General features: G+C 47.9%; 1 protein-coding gene across 5 annotated transcripts in view; it reads left to right on the top strand.

The window, feature by feature from the left end:
• LOC125040954 (serine-rich adhesin for platelets-like) overlaps positions 1-17039 on the top strand; it is an 88620-nt gene that overhangs the window by 37122 nt on the left and 34459 nt on the right. For 4 of the 5 annotated variants that reach the window (XM_047635756.1, XM_047635759.1, XM_047635758.1 and 1 more), the window contains 8 exons: positions 67-111; positions 1453-2889; positions 3021-3193; positions 6912-7182; positions 7316-7481; positions 7833-8122; positions 9028-9351; positions 10578-10683. In XM_047635756.1, coding sequence (XP_047491712.1) covers positions 67-111; positions 1453-2889; positions 3021-3193; positions 6912-7182; positions 7316-7481; positions 7833-8122; positions 9028-9351; positions 10578-10683 — 2812 coding nt within the window. The remainder of the gene's footprint in view (positions 1-66; positions 112-1452; positions 2890-3020; positions 3194-6911; positions 7183-7315; positions 7482-7832; positions 8123-9027; positions 9352-10577; positions 10684-17039) is intronic. The other variant, XM_047635757.1, reaches the window with a different exon arrangement.

Below are 17039 nucleotides of genomic sequence, written 5' to 3'. Positions count from 1 at the left end.
TCTTCATATCACCTCATTTGTTTTATTTTTCGCCCTTTATTTCATCTCTTCCCTCGTCCCTCACAGGCATCCCCGACCTACTCATGCTGCCCACACGCACATGAGACCAAGGTAAAAAAAAAGAAAAGAAAAAGAGACAAGAATGAAATTCGTTTAAGGAATGCTATTCCTAACCCAACTCTACCCTCCCCTCCTCCCCTCCCATTCCTACTCCGCTACCCCACCTTCCCACTCCTCTTCTGTCCCATCCCACTCCTCCTCCTCCTCCCCACTCCCCTTCATTTCCTCCCTCTCACTCGCTCCCTCCCTCCCTCCCTCCCTCCCTCCTCCCTCCTCCCTCCCCCCTCCCCCAGTCCGCCTCCCCCCCGTCCGCCTCTCCCCCCACCCTCCTCAGACCTCCCTTCCCTCCCTTCCCACTTCTCCCATTCCCCTTCCTGCATGACCGCATAACGACCTTTGCATGGTTTTCTCTCTCGGACTCTTGTTTGTGAGCTTGTCTGCATGACCAGCTTCTCTTTTTCTCATGCATCTTTTAATCTTCTAGTCGGAATTTGGGATCTGCACGCACAAAAAAGCTCTTTGTTCAACATGTTCATCGCAATGTTTAAGTCCAAACTATTTGATGATGGAATATGACGTCATTAATATTAATTTACCATTAACGTACATTTAAGGTTTTGATGTTAAAGAGGAATGCCTATTAATTGTATACACTACGATTTGTCAGTGTATGTCTGTTAACGTGTGTGTGTGTGTGTGTGTGCTTTTTCCTCTGTGTGTGGCATGGTAACATACATTGTAACTCGTTGCGGCAGCGTTAGTAACCTATTACTTCAACCGCTATAGCGATAAGAGATAATGATTATCGTTTTAATTCTTGTTCTACGTTCGTTGCCTAACCTCATTGTGTATTTACGTAATTGTTTGCAAGTGGTTGTGTATACATTTGTATGTTCAGCATGTGGAATAATGTTTTTGATATTATTGGTGTTTTCTTTTTGATGTACCCGACCCGCTCTTATTGTTCAGTTAGGTGATCTTGCAGCGTAACTACATTGTTGTTCATAAAGTATTTGATAGGTCTTTTAAAGGAGCCGTGCATAAGTTGTGATCCTAATTCAGGAAAAAATCTTCATTTTCTGCATGAGTTGATAGTCGTTATTTGCAATACATTACATGTGATAACTTTAGTATGTACATAGGTTCGCAACCATAATTAGTTCAGGTGATATACCTGCCTTGTTAAAAGCAGTTCCGTGTGACAGCATGGTCCTTAGCTAGAAATATTAGTAGAGACGCAGCCTTATCGTAGGTTAGACTTCTCTTTGAATTTTTCATGTTCATATACTGAATGTTCACTTGACCGCAAGAATAGTGATATCTGCTCCCTTGTTCTTTTAACTTTCTAAATACCGATGTACTTCAATTAACGCTTCCCTTACCGTCCTCCAGGATGACTATGTGTGCATAAGCGGGGGTAGTGAGTGCGGTGTGGCCTCCCCGCCCACCCCCTCTACACAGCCCCCTCTGGAGCCAATGGTAGTCGACCCCCTTCAGCAGCCCGCTGCCACTCCTGCCGTCGCCCCGCAAGGCTCCGAGGCCGCGGCCGCCCCCGCTGCCTCGCCCGAGGCGCCTGCCATGGTGGGAAGCGCCGGTCTGGACACAGTTCGCGCCCGCTGCTGTCCCCTCACGCCCTCCGACGACCTCGCCGGCGACGACGCCATGATCCACCAGTCCGACAAGTCCCCAACCATCACCGTCACCACCACAACCACCACGTCCACCACAGACATGACTGACGGCGAGATGGAGAACCTGAACCAAGTGAACGGCAACACCGTGGTGTCGCCCGCCAGCACCGAGGACTCGGGGGTCAACCTGACCTCGTCTTACACGGAGGACACTGCCGCCACGGACGTCAGCGCCAGCGTCAGGGACTCGCCCTCGAAGTCGAGCTGCACCAACATCGAGCGGCCGTCGCCCAACTGCGCCATCTACGACTTCAAGCACCAGGACACCGACACCGAGGAGGCCGCCGCAAACACCGCAACCAGCACTGACACTGCCGCCTGTCAGGCCAACCTCAACCTGGTGGAGTGCGACCCTGCCAGGAACCGAATCTACCAGGTGCGCAGACGGGGCGTCAGAAGCGTCGTCAGGACCTCGGCGCGCACTCGTCTCGAGTTCAGCTGCGACGAGGAGGTGGACCACGAGGCGCTGCAGAAGATCATCGACTCTGCCATCCTGGACCCCAACTGGCTCAACTCCAACATGTCCAGCGACTCGGAGGCGAGCGCCACGGAAGACGAGGCGCCCCTGCAGGAGCACATGGACACCGGGAGCGACGGCGGCACCCCAGGCCACCCCCAGCAGGAGGAGCAGATCGCCGCCCAGAACCAGCCCCTCCACCAGGAGGCCCAGAGGACCATCAGCAAGGAGTCGATCACCCGGCTGGTGAGTGATGCCGAGCGTCTGGTTCGCGAACCGCCTGAGGGTGACCAGCCAGCGCCCCTGGTGTCTCCCCGGCCACACCAGCTGCCGCTCAACACGGGCTCCGGCAAGGGCGCGATGGGCAGCAAGCAGGCCCGCGTGAGGCAGTGGCTGGCGTCGCAGCGCCGCGAGGCCCGCCTCTCCACCACCTGCGTTATGGACTCCTGCGACGCCTCGGGCGAGCTGACCACGGGCGAGAGCGACATCGAGTCGTGCACGTCCGAGGACATGGACGCGTCCACCGCCACTCAGCACGCCGTCTCGACGCGGGGCTCCGTGCGGGGCTCGCAGAAGGGCTCCCTCAGGGGGTCCCGGGACCCGCTGCCGTCCACGGACAACACGCCCACCGCGGAGAAGGCCGCCGCCGTGCCGAGCCCGAGCGACGCTGCCCACCCCAAGGTAAGCCTGGCCGAGCTATTGCTTTTGTGCAGCTTACAGTTATGAAATGGCTGACTGCAGTTTGTTGTTTGAGGCGACCATTTTGTCTCAATTATATTTTCGCAAGCGTTAACCTGTGTAACTTGCCGCAGGTGGTTCTTCGTTCTCGCAAGCGTCGTTCCGGCGAGCAGCGGCCGTGCAGCGTGAGCGAGCTGTACCAGCTGGCCACCCGTCTGGACCTGGCGCCGTTCTCCGTGTCCGAGACCGCCCTTCACAACCTGCTCACTGCCACGCCCGAAACGCCCACCAACGACAACCAGGCCTTGTAAGTACTTCATGCATTGTTTTGGGGCAATAAAGGTGTGTGTGTGAGTGTGTGTGTGTGTGTGTGTGTGTGTGTGTGTGTGTGTGTGTGTGTGTGTGTGTGTGTGTGTGTGTGTGTGTGTGTGTGTGTGTGTGTTTTATCTATTTATTTATTTATTTTCACGTAAGTCAGAATCGATAGTGCCGGTGCATTAAGTCAGTTTGACGTTGTATTTACTTAACATCTTTAAAAAGAAATGTTATTGTATAATTTTCAAAGAATCGACAAATCACATCAGGAAATGGTTGCCCCAAGCCCCAGATAACAGCAGTAGGTTCATCCTCTGATTGCGGGCCTGGTGAACCTTTTGAACCTTGCCTGCCTACCATTAAGCGTGGCTGAGGGCGTCGGGAGCGGTGATACACTTTCACTCGCCGACCTCGCGCTGGCTTTGCGTAACATATTAGAACTTGTAATGTGTCTGAGCTTGTTGTTAGTCTCGTAATTCTCTTCCGAGACTCATTGTTCTGTTTTCTTTTGTATTTTTGTATCGATTTTATGTGTGTAGTATTGAACGTTTAGAGCTAAAGTAACGCAGGATAATGAAGCTTGAAAGTTATATCATAGAAGTTCGAAATTAACTTTTTATATGGGAAGCTAAGTTTGCTAAAGCGTAAAATAATTGAACATCGAATGGAGATACAGTATGCGAATGGAGATTAAGTACTTAAAAATATATATTACCCCTGGCTCATATTCATTTTATTTTCCACGTAGTAAATATAGCAACAGGTATAGATGAAAATGGATGTAGACAAGAGATAATTACAGGAGAGAGAGAGAGAGAGAGAGAGAGAGAGAGAGAGAGAGAGAGAGAGAGAGAGAGAGAGAGAGAGAGAGAGAGAGAGAGAGAGAGAGAGAGAATGAGATATGAGACATGTAACTTTTTGAAATCCTGCGAGTCATACAGCCTCCATCAGCCACACATGATCCTCTTGCTACGCCCCTGCGAGAGAGGCTGCTTGCTATCGGCTGTAGTCTATTAACTTTTATTGAAAGTCACGTCATGGATCACGCGATGCTATGGAATTAATGGAATGGGGAATGGCAGGAAAATTATGCGCCTGCTTGTTGTTTGAAAATAGTGTATGTTAAGTCTTACCTGTAGAATAAAGTGGGTTATTTCAAGTCAGTTATTTGATAGCCATACAAATTTTGTGAATTAAAAAAAACGTGATCATGAAATCACATCACTAATAGGGCATTCAGTACTCAATCAACAACAATGACTGATGGTTGCAAACAAATACATGCAAAAGGCCATGCTTGCTCCTACGTGACTTCCTATCGTAAGCCGTGGCAGCCTCCATCAGGTTTCAATTCCATTCAATCAGTTGGCACCTGCAGAGTTGTACATCTGCTGTGCATCTGTTAAGCAATCGCGTACCCGAGCGACCCGAGCGTGGCCGCAGGTGCTTGTCTCAATAACGCTGTTTTCGAAACCGCCTCACCGTGAGCAGACCTCCAACGCTTGCCATTTAAATGATGAGATTAAATGTTAATGACTCGGTTGCTGGTGCGCTGTGCGGATAAGGGGCTAGTCCAAGAATGAGGTGTTGTCTTGCGTTTGCTAATTTGTTAATGTTTATTTTTTATTATCGTCCAGGTGTGCAGGCGTAAAACGATTATGTCCGATCATTTATGCGCCAAAGGATAAATAGATTTGTTTCACTGTTCTAGTAATATTTGAGTATTTGCAGTATGATATCCCTACTCAACTCCGATAAATGTCACTGAATTGTTTAGCATAATTCTCCGCAGAAATATACACTTAAAGACAAGAAATCGTATGGTAAGGTAGATGGAGAGGCATGCGTGATATGATAGGAGAACCGGACATCAGTTCAGAAATCAGAATAGCGTTAAAGAAAACGGGAAATGCTCTTGCCTGTCAACACCGATAACGATAACATTGTATATGCTCTCCGCCTGCAGTGGTGCGATTGTCTGTCTGTCAACAAGTCCGGGGAAGGACAACTGCGACAATTGTTAGGAAATAGAAGCTTTGTTTTGGATAGGCAACGCAGACATCTTTAAACGCGGAATAGATTGACGATAAAAGGTCTGGGTTTATTGATACTTGAACAGTCCTTTCTGTTCATAAATCAGCATATGAAAGGCACAATTGAATGTTCGTATCATAAATTTTGACTTTGGCTCTCCGGCGTTTCTCGATCCTTAAACAACTCTGCCCTCGGGGCCAGTCACTAATCGCTCGCTTTCCTCCAGGACTTGGCTAAATACCTGCCTAAGTGGGTTATTCTTGGACAGACAGACCTCACTAGTGGGTGACGTGGGAAGGAGGTAAGGGGGGAGGAACATAATGGAAGCGGTAACTAGACTACAGCGGCAAAGAAATCGCGAACAGCTTATTTTTTATTAAAAGTATCAGCAATTCTGTTGAGAGAAGAGAGGTTTGGTGTGTGTTTACCGTGAAACCGTGACGGGAGGATGATTCGGAGATCCGAGGCGGAAGTGCCTTAACTTGGGGCTCGGTATCTTGTGATCATTATCATCTCTGACGATCAGGGTGTTCTCGTCAGATTGTTGCGGAAGGAAGTTTTGTTAAGATATACACTTCCGAGATTTAGATCTGTTCACGTGCTCAAGTTTAGATTCTTGCAAAGTATTGCACAGGGATTGTGAAATAAAGGAGAGAAGTAGGGCAGAGACCGCTAAAGTTCATGGAGATTGTCATGAGCAGTGGTGACTCTCTTCAACCGTGCTTGAGAACAGTTAGTTTCCCTCTTGTTCCTGCTCCGATCACAACGGCCGGCTCTCGCACCATCGTCGCGGCCTGAAAACTCACGCCATATCTTGCGTGATTGATATTTACTCGCCAAATTAATTAGATAATAAGCGGAATGAGTAAGCCGTTGTAGTGTTGTGGCTGTGGGAGCGTCGGGTGTTGACACGATGGCATCACCTCTGTGTTGATAGCTTGTGTTAACGTGACTCACACACCCCTGACACTCGCACTTAACAAGGCTTTAGTTATCCTTCTATCTCGGCAAGGTCAGGGCGGAGGAGTCCTAGTAGCTTGAAAGAGCGAGAGAGGACGTGTTCTGTCTCGTCTGTATCAAGAAGGGACGCGGCGTGGCATTCCACAGTTCCTGAGGGAGCGCCGGCTGGAGATACGGACTCCCTCTCGTAGTGTTGTTTTGCTTATTGTGTCGATGGCAACAGTGATAGGTCGAGTGATAGCAGGTCTCCCCCATTCGCGTTTATGAGAAAAAGACGTAGGATTTAGGAAGGAAGTGTCTCGCAGGAGCGGGTCGTCGAACTCGCCACGTGGCTGGCCCTGCTCATCATGTGAATGATTGCCTGTATGAGTGGCTGCCGACATACCGGGCGGTGCGTAGAATCATGCGAGGAGGGAGGGAGTGAAGACTGCTCTCTAGTTCTTTTGGACGCATTTTGCCGCCGAATGAGATGCTGGCCCTTAGTAACTTCTTGAGCATCGTGGTGTTCGAACCGACAAATGGGTAGGTGCTCTCCCTGAAACGCAAGGAAATGTGGTGGTGTTTACAACTACTTATTTTTTTATATGGTGGAGGGGGGTGGGTAGCTATCGACGTCTTGCTCGACTGTATTGTGTGCGAATCAGATGTGATGTGTCACGTTTCTGGCAGAGCCTGTTGTCCTGACTAAACTGAATCTTTATTTCCATCATCCACAGTGGAGCAGAGACCCCAGACGCGGCTGGCAGTAACACATCCCCTACAGATGTTTCCACGCCAACCACAACCGGGCCTCAGGCCACTCCCGCGACTAACACCACAAACACAACCATCACGACATCAACAACACACCCTAACATTTCCGCGTCTGCCACCATCACCACTTCTACAACATCCACTACGGCAGACCGACAGTCTCCTGCAACTAATGCCACCGGATCGTTGAGGAGGAGAAAGACCAGAGCCCGCAGGAAGTCAAACCTATCCTTGGTAAGTAGATCTTATAATGAAAATAATGTCCGTGCGCATAAAAGATGTGAATATTTTACGTGAGTCAGTGTTAAAACGACAAAAGAAAACGGTGGTCTCGCTAAGTTACCCGTTTTCTTTTAATATATTCCAGGGGCGACGGACCGATTCCGGATCAGACGGCTTGGCTCTCAACCTGTCTGGAGGCTCTGACAACAACCAAGTGTCTCCTAACCGCCGCCTATCCAAGTCACACTCCTCGGGTTCGGACACCACTTCGCACTGCAGGAGGCATATCGTCAAGAGTTCCTCCTTCTCTGGTGAGTTATTTCGGATTACCGTAGCTCTCAGAGGGGGTATGGGGTGACGCCGCCAACTTTAGTGTGCTGTTGACATAGTTGGAGGCGTTCTTGCGGTGACTGTGCGGCGGCGGTGTTCAGTGTGGAAGGAGTTGATGATAATCCCCTTGTTATCTGACCATGCCGTCATTGTGACTTCTTTATGAAGGGGCGTGCCGTTAAAATTTTTGTACGTTAGTTTCGTTTTCAAGATTACCCGTCCGCGCTACCAAGGGCATTTCTGAAAAAAAAACAGTTTATTCAGGCAGTTTGATATATTTTATCTAAATTCTCGAAAGGTCGCTTTACTTACGTCGTATCCCCCGCTTTCAGGCGCGTGCCGTGGGGGCTCGGGCGGCATGACGTCGTCCACCGAGAAGTGCGTCTCAGACTGCGGGGGCGTGTTGGGCGTGCCTCGCCTGCACACACGCGCCCTCGCCGTCGACGACTGCTGCTCCAGCGACGAGTCCCGCCCATGCAGCCCAGCGCCGGCTTTGCTGGAGGCCATCGTGCCAAGGAGCCCCGCCCACACCGCCCGCAGCGCCACCCAGAGCGACCAGGACGCTCTCAACACCCACGAGGACATGAGCTCTCTCTCGGAGCAGGCTTGGGATCCTTACCAGGTAAGGCACAGGACGAAGCCTCCTCATCCTCTTTGTGATTGGTATTGTTGTTATTTTTTAAAAGTATTATTGTTACTTTTAATATTATTATTATTATTACTGTTATTATTAATTGTATTATTTTTGATATTGTTATTATTATAATTTTTTATTATTATTTGTTTAATTTATTATATATTATTATACTATAATAGTTATTATAGTTATTATAGTTGTTATAGTTATTATAGTTATTATAGTTATTATAGTTATGACAGTTATGACAGTTATTACAGTTATTACAGTTATTATAGTTATTACAGTTATTATAGTTATTACAGTTATTATAGTTATTACAGTTATTACAGTTATTACAGTTATTATAGTTATTACAGTTATTACAGTTATTACAGTTATTACAGTTATTATAGTTATTACAGTTATTACAGTTATTACAGTTATTACAGTTATTATAGTTATTACAGTTATTACAGTTATTACAGTTATTACAGTTATTACAGTTATTATAGTTATTACAGTTATTACAGTTATTACAGTTATTACAGTTATTATAGTTATTACAGTTATTACAGTTATTACAGTTATTACAGTTATTACAGTTATTACAGTTATTACAGTTATTATAGTTATTACAGTTATTACAGTTATTACAGTTATTACAGTTATTACAGTTATTATTGTTCTTATTATTGTTCTTATTATTGTTCTTATTATTGTTCTTCTTCTTATTATTATTGTTTATTATTATTGTTCTTATTATTGTTCTTCTTCTTATTATTATTGTTTATTATTATTGTTCTTATTATTGTTCTTCTTCTTATTATTATTGTTTATTATTATTGTTATTATTATTATTATTATTATTGTTATTACAAGAAGAACTAATAGCTCGTCCTATATTACAGCAGGAATACAAGTACTTCAGTGAGCCTTACTCGGAGGACATCGACCAGGAGGCTGCCAGGCGCTTGCTCGAGTTCGGAGACGACTACAGGAAGTACATCGATTCCGACGGGGCATCCTCCTTCTCGGGCATCCCGCACAGGGGTCGCCGTTCCCCTCACCACCGTCGGCTGAGGTCATTGATCCCGCAGGGTGCTCGTGACCTGGATTCTGACTCCGACCTGGATGATCTCCATCATGTCATCGACGAGTCAAGATCCCAGCTGATCGTCACAGAGAACGTCCTCAAGAAATACTCCAACGAGGCTGCTCTGGGGCTTGATTATGTAAGTATTTGTTGTATATGTTTGGTTGTATCTCAGTTACCCCCGAAATAGAGGCTTCACCTGCGCCGTTTTCTTTGACAGCGATATAGCTCGCGGTGGGATGAAGCTTCCTCGTTTTCTATGCGCTATATAGCAGTGGGCTGAGTTGACCTTGACACTCTTGAGTCATCAGGGTGGAGATGTAAGGTTCAGTTTATTCGAGACTTTGAAAGTTATTCAAATTTTAGTCATACTTACACTTGTGTCAGGTGAATAGGTTTGTCTAGTCATACGAAATAATTTCATACAGCAGCTGTTGTAGTATCTCCAATCACCATTACGTTCGCCAGAGGTTAATAAGGCTCAGCACCTGCCACTTTCGGCAGCGATGCCATATTCATGTATTCCTTAGTCAGCGTAAGACTTCATAGCATGGAGAAAGTTGAACTCCTTGAGCATGTGGTGAGACAGACATATGTGTCATTGTTGCCAAATGACTGCAGTTTGTGTTTCACGCTCTGGTTGCCCATTCATTTTGGTTTTGTTTTAAAGGCCAGTTATAAATCAGTGTTTTGAACACAAGCTAGCGTAACAGATTTTCGGAATTTGAAGCCAGTTTAGCGTATTTATGGCGCGAAAACAAAGCGACGTGGCAACTGCGGCGGAGGCAGTGCCCAGCAGTCCAGCATCAGCAGCAAGGCAGATGTCTGGTCCAGCTGGAAACTGGGGCCTCTGCCAGGCGACGCCAGGCTGGACGCACGCACTCCCTCATGCGCTCGGAGCGAATTTATACACGCAAGAAACGGATTTCGTTACTTCCTGTTACGTAATAATTAGTCCACAGCTTTTGTTTTTCTGTCTTGTCGTCCGGAAGCCGTTTTCCCTCTCCACCCACCCCGCCCACCCTGCTCTGTGGCGGCAGTTGGTGTGTTGATGGCGTGCCGTTTGCGAGAGGATGCCAAACTCATATAAATCAAAAGTACTAACGCGTTTTCAAACGTCCGTGTGTATTGCTAATGTGTAGTGAACAAATGCTGCCATCTCGTTGAAAAGATGAAAATGGAGAACTGCTAAGAAACGCGTGCTTCAGCATAGGTGTGCATTATTATTATTTTGAAAAAAAAGCTATATTGAGGAATAACACAGAAGTAAGAGGGTACAGATAGTCTACTAGTGTATCTGGTATATTTACATTGCTATCAGTAAGAATAGACTGATAACGTGAACCGTCATCTCTCCACCGACAGGCCGAACTCGTGGCCACAACGCAGACCAACATCAAGTGCCTGGCCGAGATCGTGCGCCACCTTCAAATGGAGGGAACACTGGAGCCCGAGCTGCAGGAAGTGCAAAGTAAGTGCAGGATTTTCTTGTGTTGTACGTCTCTTGTTTTACTTCTTTCTTTTCTTTTGTCTTTGTTTCTTTTTTCTCTTAGGCTCGTATTATTTCTTTAATTTTTTTCATTTTATGATTTTCAAGTCACACTTCGTTACAACTGATATGCTCCGGTATCGTAGGTGATTATTCGTCCTTGAGGTTTGCTGGTGTTTCCCCTTGGAATGTGAAACATTATATGGCTTTGCTGCGGGTGTGCGGGGGTTTTGGTAAGATTGTTTTCCTTCAGAATCCCTAGCAGTTGTTTATATTGTGTAGGTGATAATTATTGCATCTGGTGGCAAAGGTTATGCTCGCCGATGGTTGATGTTATGGCGAAAGGATTGGTGGAAATGTTTGGTGGTATGTTACAGACGGTGAGTATCACTTTCAAGAAGCCAAGTGTCGAGCGAAAATGATTAAAACGTGAAGGAACGTGAATATTTGCTAACTGTACTTTTATAAGTAGCTACTGGCATTTCCTCTTAGGAGGGCAGGGATTCAAACTTCAAACTAAATAAGCCTAAGGGAACGAGGAGTAGGGGAGGGAGGGGTAGAGAAAGGGGAGGGAAGGACATGGATGATGAAGTCCACATGACTCTAAATGTTTTTTAAGTACACATTGAGCAGCGGGTGATCTATGGGGTGTCAGCTGCAAGCAGAAAGGGGGGGGGGGGGGGGGTTATCGTGAAAGACGTGTACGGGAAACCTTTGTTTAAATCATCATCTGAAAATGTTTTTTATTGTCGAATTAGTTAAAAAAAAAAGCAACGTGACTTTTTGAATTGTTCAATGAGTTACGAGATAACAGTTCTTTAGCGACGTCATCCAGCGTTACCTACTGTCTTTTGGCCTGGCCTTGAGTATTCGGAGTTGGTGCGCGAAGGAGGCGGAAAATGCAAACGTTTAGCACATGTTACCGGAATGAGGCGACGACAGATTGGAATGTTTACGGGGGTTGCGATGACAGCGAGGATAGAGTGAAATGTATGCGCATATGGCAGGGTTTTTGTAAGTCTTAGGATGTCTCACATAGAATTGCTGTAGCCGAGGTGTAAAGGCTGGCCTTTGTACTTATCCGATTTTAACTAATTTCAAGTTACCTGACTATAATCAACCTTCGCTGGGTACTCTTCTCTGAAGTCAATGTTGGTATTTTGTGTGCACTCAGACTTGAGGGATGTGTTTTGGCTTTTGGTAGGCAACGTGATATGTTTTCGAGGAAGAGCAACAGGCGGAATTCCTTCATTGTTTTGCTGACGCTGAAGCCTCTGTCGAGTGCTCCGGCGGGCTGTTGTGTCAGGGAAGCCCCGCAATGGCCACGGTCACGGCGGGACAGTCGAGCCATCCATGGCTGAGAAGGGCCGCCCAAAGCTCATTACGACACCGCCAGCAGCCACGGCGCTCTGTGACCTGGTCTCGCCTAGTCATCAGGAGGATTCTCACCCGGAACACACGCGAGACGAACACGGGCGGGTGTGAGGGCATGCTGAGGCAATTGGGTGTGTTTGCGTGAGTTTGGGAGTGACACTCGATGCCTAAAGCGAGAAACACGACCGAGAACACGCTCCTTGGTGTCGGTGGGTCACAAGACAAGGAATTCGAGCATGCCTCGACCGTAGGACATTTGAACTGACCTGAGACCTGTTAAGGCTCCCATACAACAGGTCTCGGAAACCCGACCCTGTGGGACTCAGAGACATGGCCTTCGTGGCGTAAGGACACTAGCGATTTGGCGGAGAGTGTGGTCGAAGTGGTGACGACGCACCGCGAGGCCGGAATGGGGATTCGAACCTGTAACGCCATTAAAGACTCCAGCCTGGTGTTAGCTGGTATGTGATAACTCGTAGGTAGAAATGAAAATACCTGTTCGCATTTGACGCCTTTATTGTTTGACTGCACTTCGATGATCTTTGTGTGCAAGGGGTGTTGGAAGTGATTTTTATGGTTTTACTTTTTGACGGTTTCTCATGAGTGGTATGCCTTTATTTCAGATACCACATTCATTATTAAGAAAAATGCAGAATGAGAAATGTCCATTTCACCTGAGATGCCATAGCAAAGGCTTCTAATACCCTCCTCACACACTCATGGACGTGTATGTTACAAACAAAATAGATTAGTATCTTTGGATTGTTTGTCTAATTACGAAATATGAAACGTATTTCGTCACATTCATGATATAACCAAAAAGAGTGAATGCGCAATAAGCACGTAGAGGCAAATCTCCTTTCTTGGTGTTCCAAAATAACTGATATACTTCCCCGACGTGTGCTCGCCTGCGCTGTCAGACGCGTTTATGCCGCAGGAACGCCAGGCACGGAGCACTATCTGCCTCCTGTCAGGTAGTGCCGCCCTGTGCCATAACACTGCCGTCACGGAAATGCTCCCGTGACGTGTAGGGAGTGACAAGGAGGGGAGAGGATGAGGGTGAGAATGAGGACGAGGATGAAGGAAAAGGAAGGCGGAGGAGTTAAGGAAAGGGGAAGGGAAAGAGGAAAGTGAAGGCGAAAGGAGTGAGTGAGTGAGCGAGTGAGTGAGTGAGTGAGTGAGTGAGTGAGTGAGTGAGTGAGTGAGTGAGTGAGTGAGTGAGTGAGTGAGTGAGTGAGTGAGTGAGTGAGTAAGTGAGTAAGTGAGTGAGAGAGAAAGAGAAAGAGAAAGAGAAATAGAAACAGAGAAAGAAAGAAAGAGAGAGAGAGAGAGAGAGAGAGAGAGAGAGAGAGAGAGAGAGAGAGAGAGAGAGAGAGAGAGAGAGAGAGAGAGAGAGAGAGAGAGAGAGAGAGGATGGGTATTAGAAAAGGAGACAAAAGATTCAAACTGTCCCATAAAAAGCGGTCCATCTTAGCGTATTTACAGCAGTGACGTAAGTGAGAAGTAACGTAGGTGTGTGTGTGTATGTGTTGTGTGTGTGTGTGTGTGTGTGTGTGTGTGTGTGTGTGTGTGTGTGTGTGTGTGTGTGTGTGTAAGTGAGACCTTTCGTAAATAAACAGTAAGCACTTATTAACGTCCGACAGTATGATAAGATTAGTTATCTTATTTGAATTATTAAATGGAGGGCACAGGTAAACTGCTGATATGGGCATTATGGCCTAATTATTTCTTCAACATAAAATTAATGATAAGAGACGCCTAAATACAGTTGCGAATGTTATTATGAGACAATTCTTCCCCCCTTCCCCCGCCTGCAACAGCGGTAGTATTTCCCACACTGGTAACTGCGTCCCGCGTGCTCAAGTCAGGAGCTCACCTTTATTTCCGCGTGTGATCATCCGTGGCTTCAGTTATTTTGTTAATTAAGTCAAGGCCCCCGAAGGTACCTGTTATTTGAGACGTCGCTGCCACCCTTTGCCGACGGCCTAGGCTGCTTTTCATGCCGTAGACCACGCCCATTTTCAGGCAGTCGGGCCGCGTAAGCCGCTCTTTTGAATCATCCCCGCCCCCAAACGCCCAGCCTCGCGACGGTTGTTCGTCGGCCCACCTGTCCCGCCCACGGCCACCCACGCTCCCCGCGCCCAACCCACCCTCGCTCCACTCCCGCGCTTTGCCAGGATCATTCCCTCATTCACCGGGATTATTGTTTTGACACTTTTATTTTGCTTGTTAGCTTGTTTGTTTATGCGAGAACACGAGGGGGGGAAGCGCAGAGTGCACGTGTGGCTACCATGCTTCACCTTCATTTTCCTCTCGTTTTTGTTTATAAAAGGGGACGCGGAAATGAAGGTCCACCCACGTGCTGAGATGGAGGTGTGGCCCTGGAGGGGCGGGAATGGGGGAAGGGAATACTGCAAGGGGTGCGGGGAGAGGGCGCCAGGGTAAGCAGTGAGGGGATGGAGGGGCAAGGGGGAGGGGGAGCTAGGAGGGAAGATCAATAATAGTGGGGGTGCTGCATGGCAGTTTGAGCATGCAAAGTCTGCTCCACCAGTCTTTTCCGGGACGCGACGTCGGCTCGGAGCGCCACGTCCACGCCAGGTGCCCTCGCTTGTGCCTGTGAGTGCCCTTCGGTCGCGTCTTGCGTTGTTCGCCTTCCTCCAGGGGCGGTCGTCAGGCTCTGCAGCTCCTCGCAGTGTCCTCTTGTGCACTTTCTACATCGTCTGCCTCTTCTATCTTTGTTCTTCTTTGCATGATTCTTAGAAGTATTCTTCTCTCCCCCCTACCTTTGTCTCATGATGTTATTTGAGACGCCGCTATTGCGCGGAGGATCAGAACTATATATGAAACTTGTGACTGCAGTCAATCGGCAGTCTTCCTCATTCATCGTTCTCTTCCCCACTCCTTATATTACTCCCTCTTCCACCCTTCGTTTCACTTTCCTCTCCTTTCCCCTCCTCCCTTCTCCCTCCCTCCCCCTGTCCCGCCAGGATCTGGGAACAAACAGGTCATTCACGGTGGAGCGTGGTGTCTCCCCTCCCTTTTCCCCTCCCGGCCAGGCGCGGCTCCTCCCCCTCTTTACCCTCTCAACCCTCAGACATCCTACACCACCCTCATTCTCTAAGGAGCAGCAGGGCCTACCAGACGCCCCACAAAGATCCTTCCCTGAGCGAGGAGGTCGGTGTGGCCAGATATTATGCTGATACAGTCACGTGTGTTTGTTCAGCGATGCACAGCCTGGCAGTGCAGATAGAAAACGTGGACCATCACGCGGGTCACTGCCGTCGCAGCGGCTTAGAAGGTTGTGCTTTTATGTGAATAAACGTTTCTTTGGAAGCCGTCGACTCTGAAGGTGCTCGTGAATTCGCGTGGTTATGTGTGCGTTGTTGTGATGGAGAGGCGGAACGTAGAGTGGCAGAGGTGGAACAGGAATGGACGGCGTGTTGTTGTCAATAAGGCGACGAGAGGATGGAATGCCAGAGGTCCCTGACACTCGGCAACAACCGAGCAGACGCGGACGTTGTGCTGCAACATTGCAGTAATTTTTATTTAATTTTTAAGCCTTTGAAAGTTTTTCTTGTAGTCTGTCAGTGATTCGACATCAATATAGCTTTCACTTATTGTGTTGCTCCCACGGTGGAACGGTGAGGCAGTTATTGACATGTGATATGTATGGTAGCAACATGGGAGTGTAGAGTGGCTTAGAGTTTCAAGTTTGTAGTGAAACCAGTGGAACAGGTCCACGCGGTGGACACCCGTGGTGTACGGCATACTAACGAGTGACTTGTCGGCTTTTTAAAGATTAATATGAAAGCGGAACTTCTTGACTCGACTTCGCTAGTCTGTTTAATCTGCAATGCTGCTTTACTGATCTGGTTTGGAATTTTGAAAAGAGGCTGCGAGGAATACAGCTTTAAGGGAAACAGGATAAAACGAAATGAAACTCTTCAATTACTGACGTTATGCATATATTTTCTATTGCGGAGAGGGGAGGAGGAGCGGGATATGTAACAGCCGGGGAGGCACACCTGTGCGTCAATCTCAAGGTCGTAAATCGATGGCTCAATATCTGCTGACCTCCTAATGCCTTCGTCTCCGGCCCGAAACATCGCTTGCATCAGCGACCTTCGGTGGAGAGGCAGAAGCAGCAGCATCACTCCTCGGGATAGCCATGCGCTCACCTCTCCCTGCATATCTCAGAATATGTCGTGACGTCACAGCCTCTCCCTCTTCTACAAGCACAGGATCCTACCCAAGCCTGCGCCACCTGGAATTGCTTGAGTTTGCATTCAGCTTCTAAATGCGCGTGTGACGGAATCGTGCTATATTTAACTTGAGCTCTTACGGGGGGTTTGGGTTGGGGTGGGGGTGGGGGGGGGGGCTTGGGGGGTCGGAGGAGATGCCATGTCGGCGATTTATGACCCGTTTTACCCGTGCGAGTTGTTTACACTTGCAGGGAAACGCCACAGTCTAAGGGTGGGGGAGACATTTGAAGGAGGGAGTGTTTTGTAACAATACATATCCCTTTGGGGGAACTTGTTTGTACTCGAGTCCATTACGAGGGCGAGAGGGGACTTGGGAGCCTATTGTGTGACGGGAGGGGCTCTTTGTCACGTGCTGTGTCTTGCACACCGTCTTCCATCCTTCTCTTTTCTTTTGCAGTTCATCCTTTCCACTTCCATCTTATTCTCCTGTTCTCTCTTCCTACCCCCCCCCCCCCTTCCTCCATATGATTATCCTCCTTACTTCTTTTTTTAATATCCTCCCTCTCAAGGTGGACGAATGTGCCCCCTGGTAACCTATTCCACTCTCTCGTGATCTGATTAGAAAAAAAATACTTTTTTCCCCCTCCCTCCTCCCCTGCTTACTCCTTTCCCTTGCCCCACCAAGTCCATTACGCAACTCCGAGCAGGTTATCAACACAGTCCCACGAAACCCGAGCCGCCGTGTCGCGAGCGTAGCCCGAT

The sequence above is a fragment of the Penaeus chinensis genome, chromosome 29 (genome assembly GCF_019202785.1).
Source record: "Penaeus chinensis breed Huanghai No. 1 chromosome 29, ASM1920278v2, whole genome shotgun sequence".
Taxonomy (NCBI): Eukaryota; Metazoa; Arthropoda; class Malacostraca; order Decapoda; family Penaeidae; genus Penaeus; species Penaeus chinensis.
Note: the sequence above shows the minus strand (reverse complement) of the source record. Positions and strands in the feature narration are given on the sequence as shown.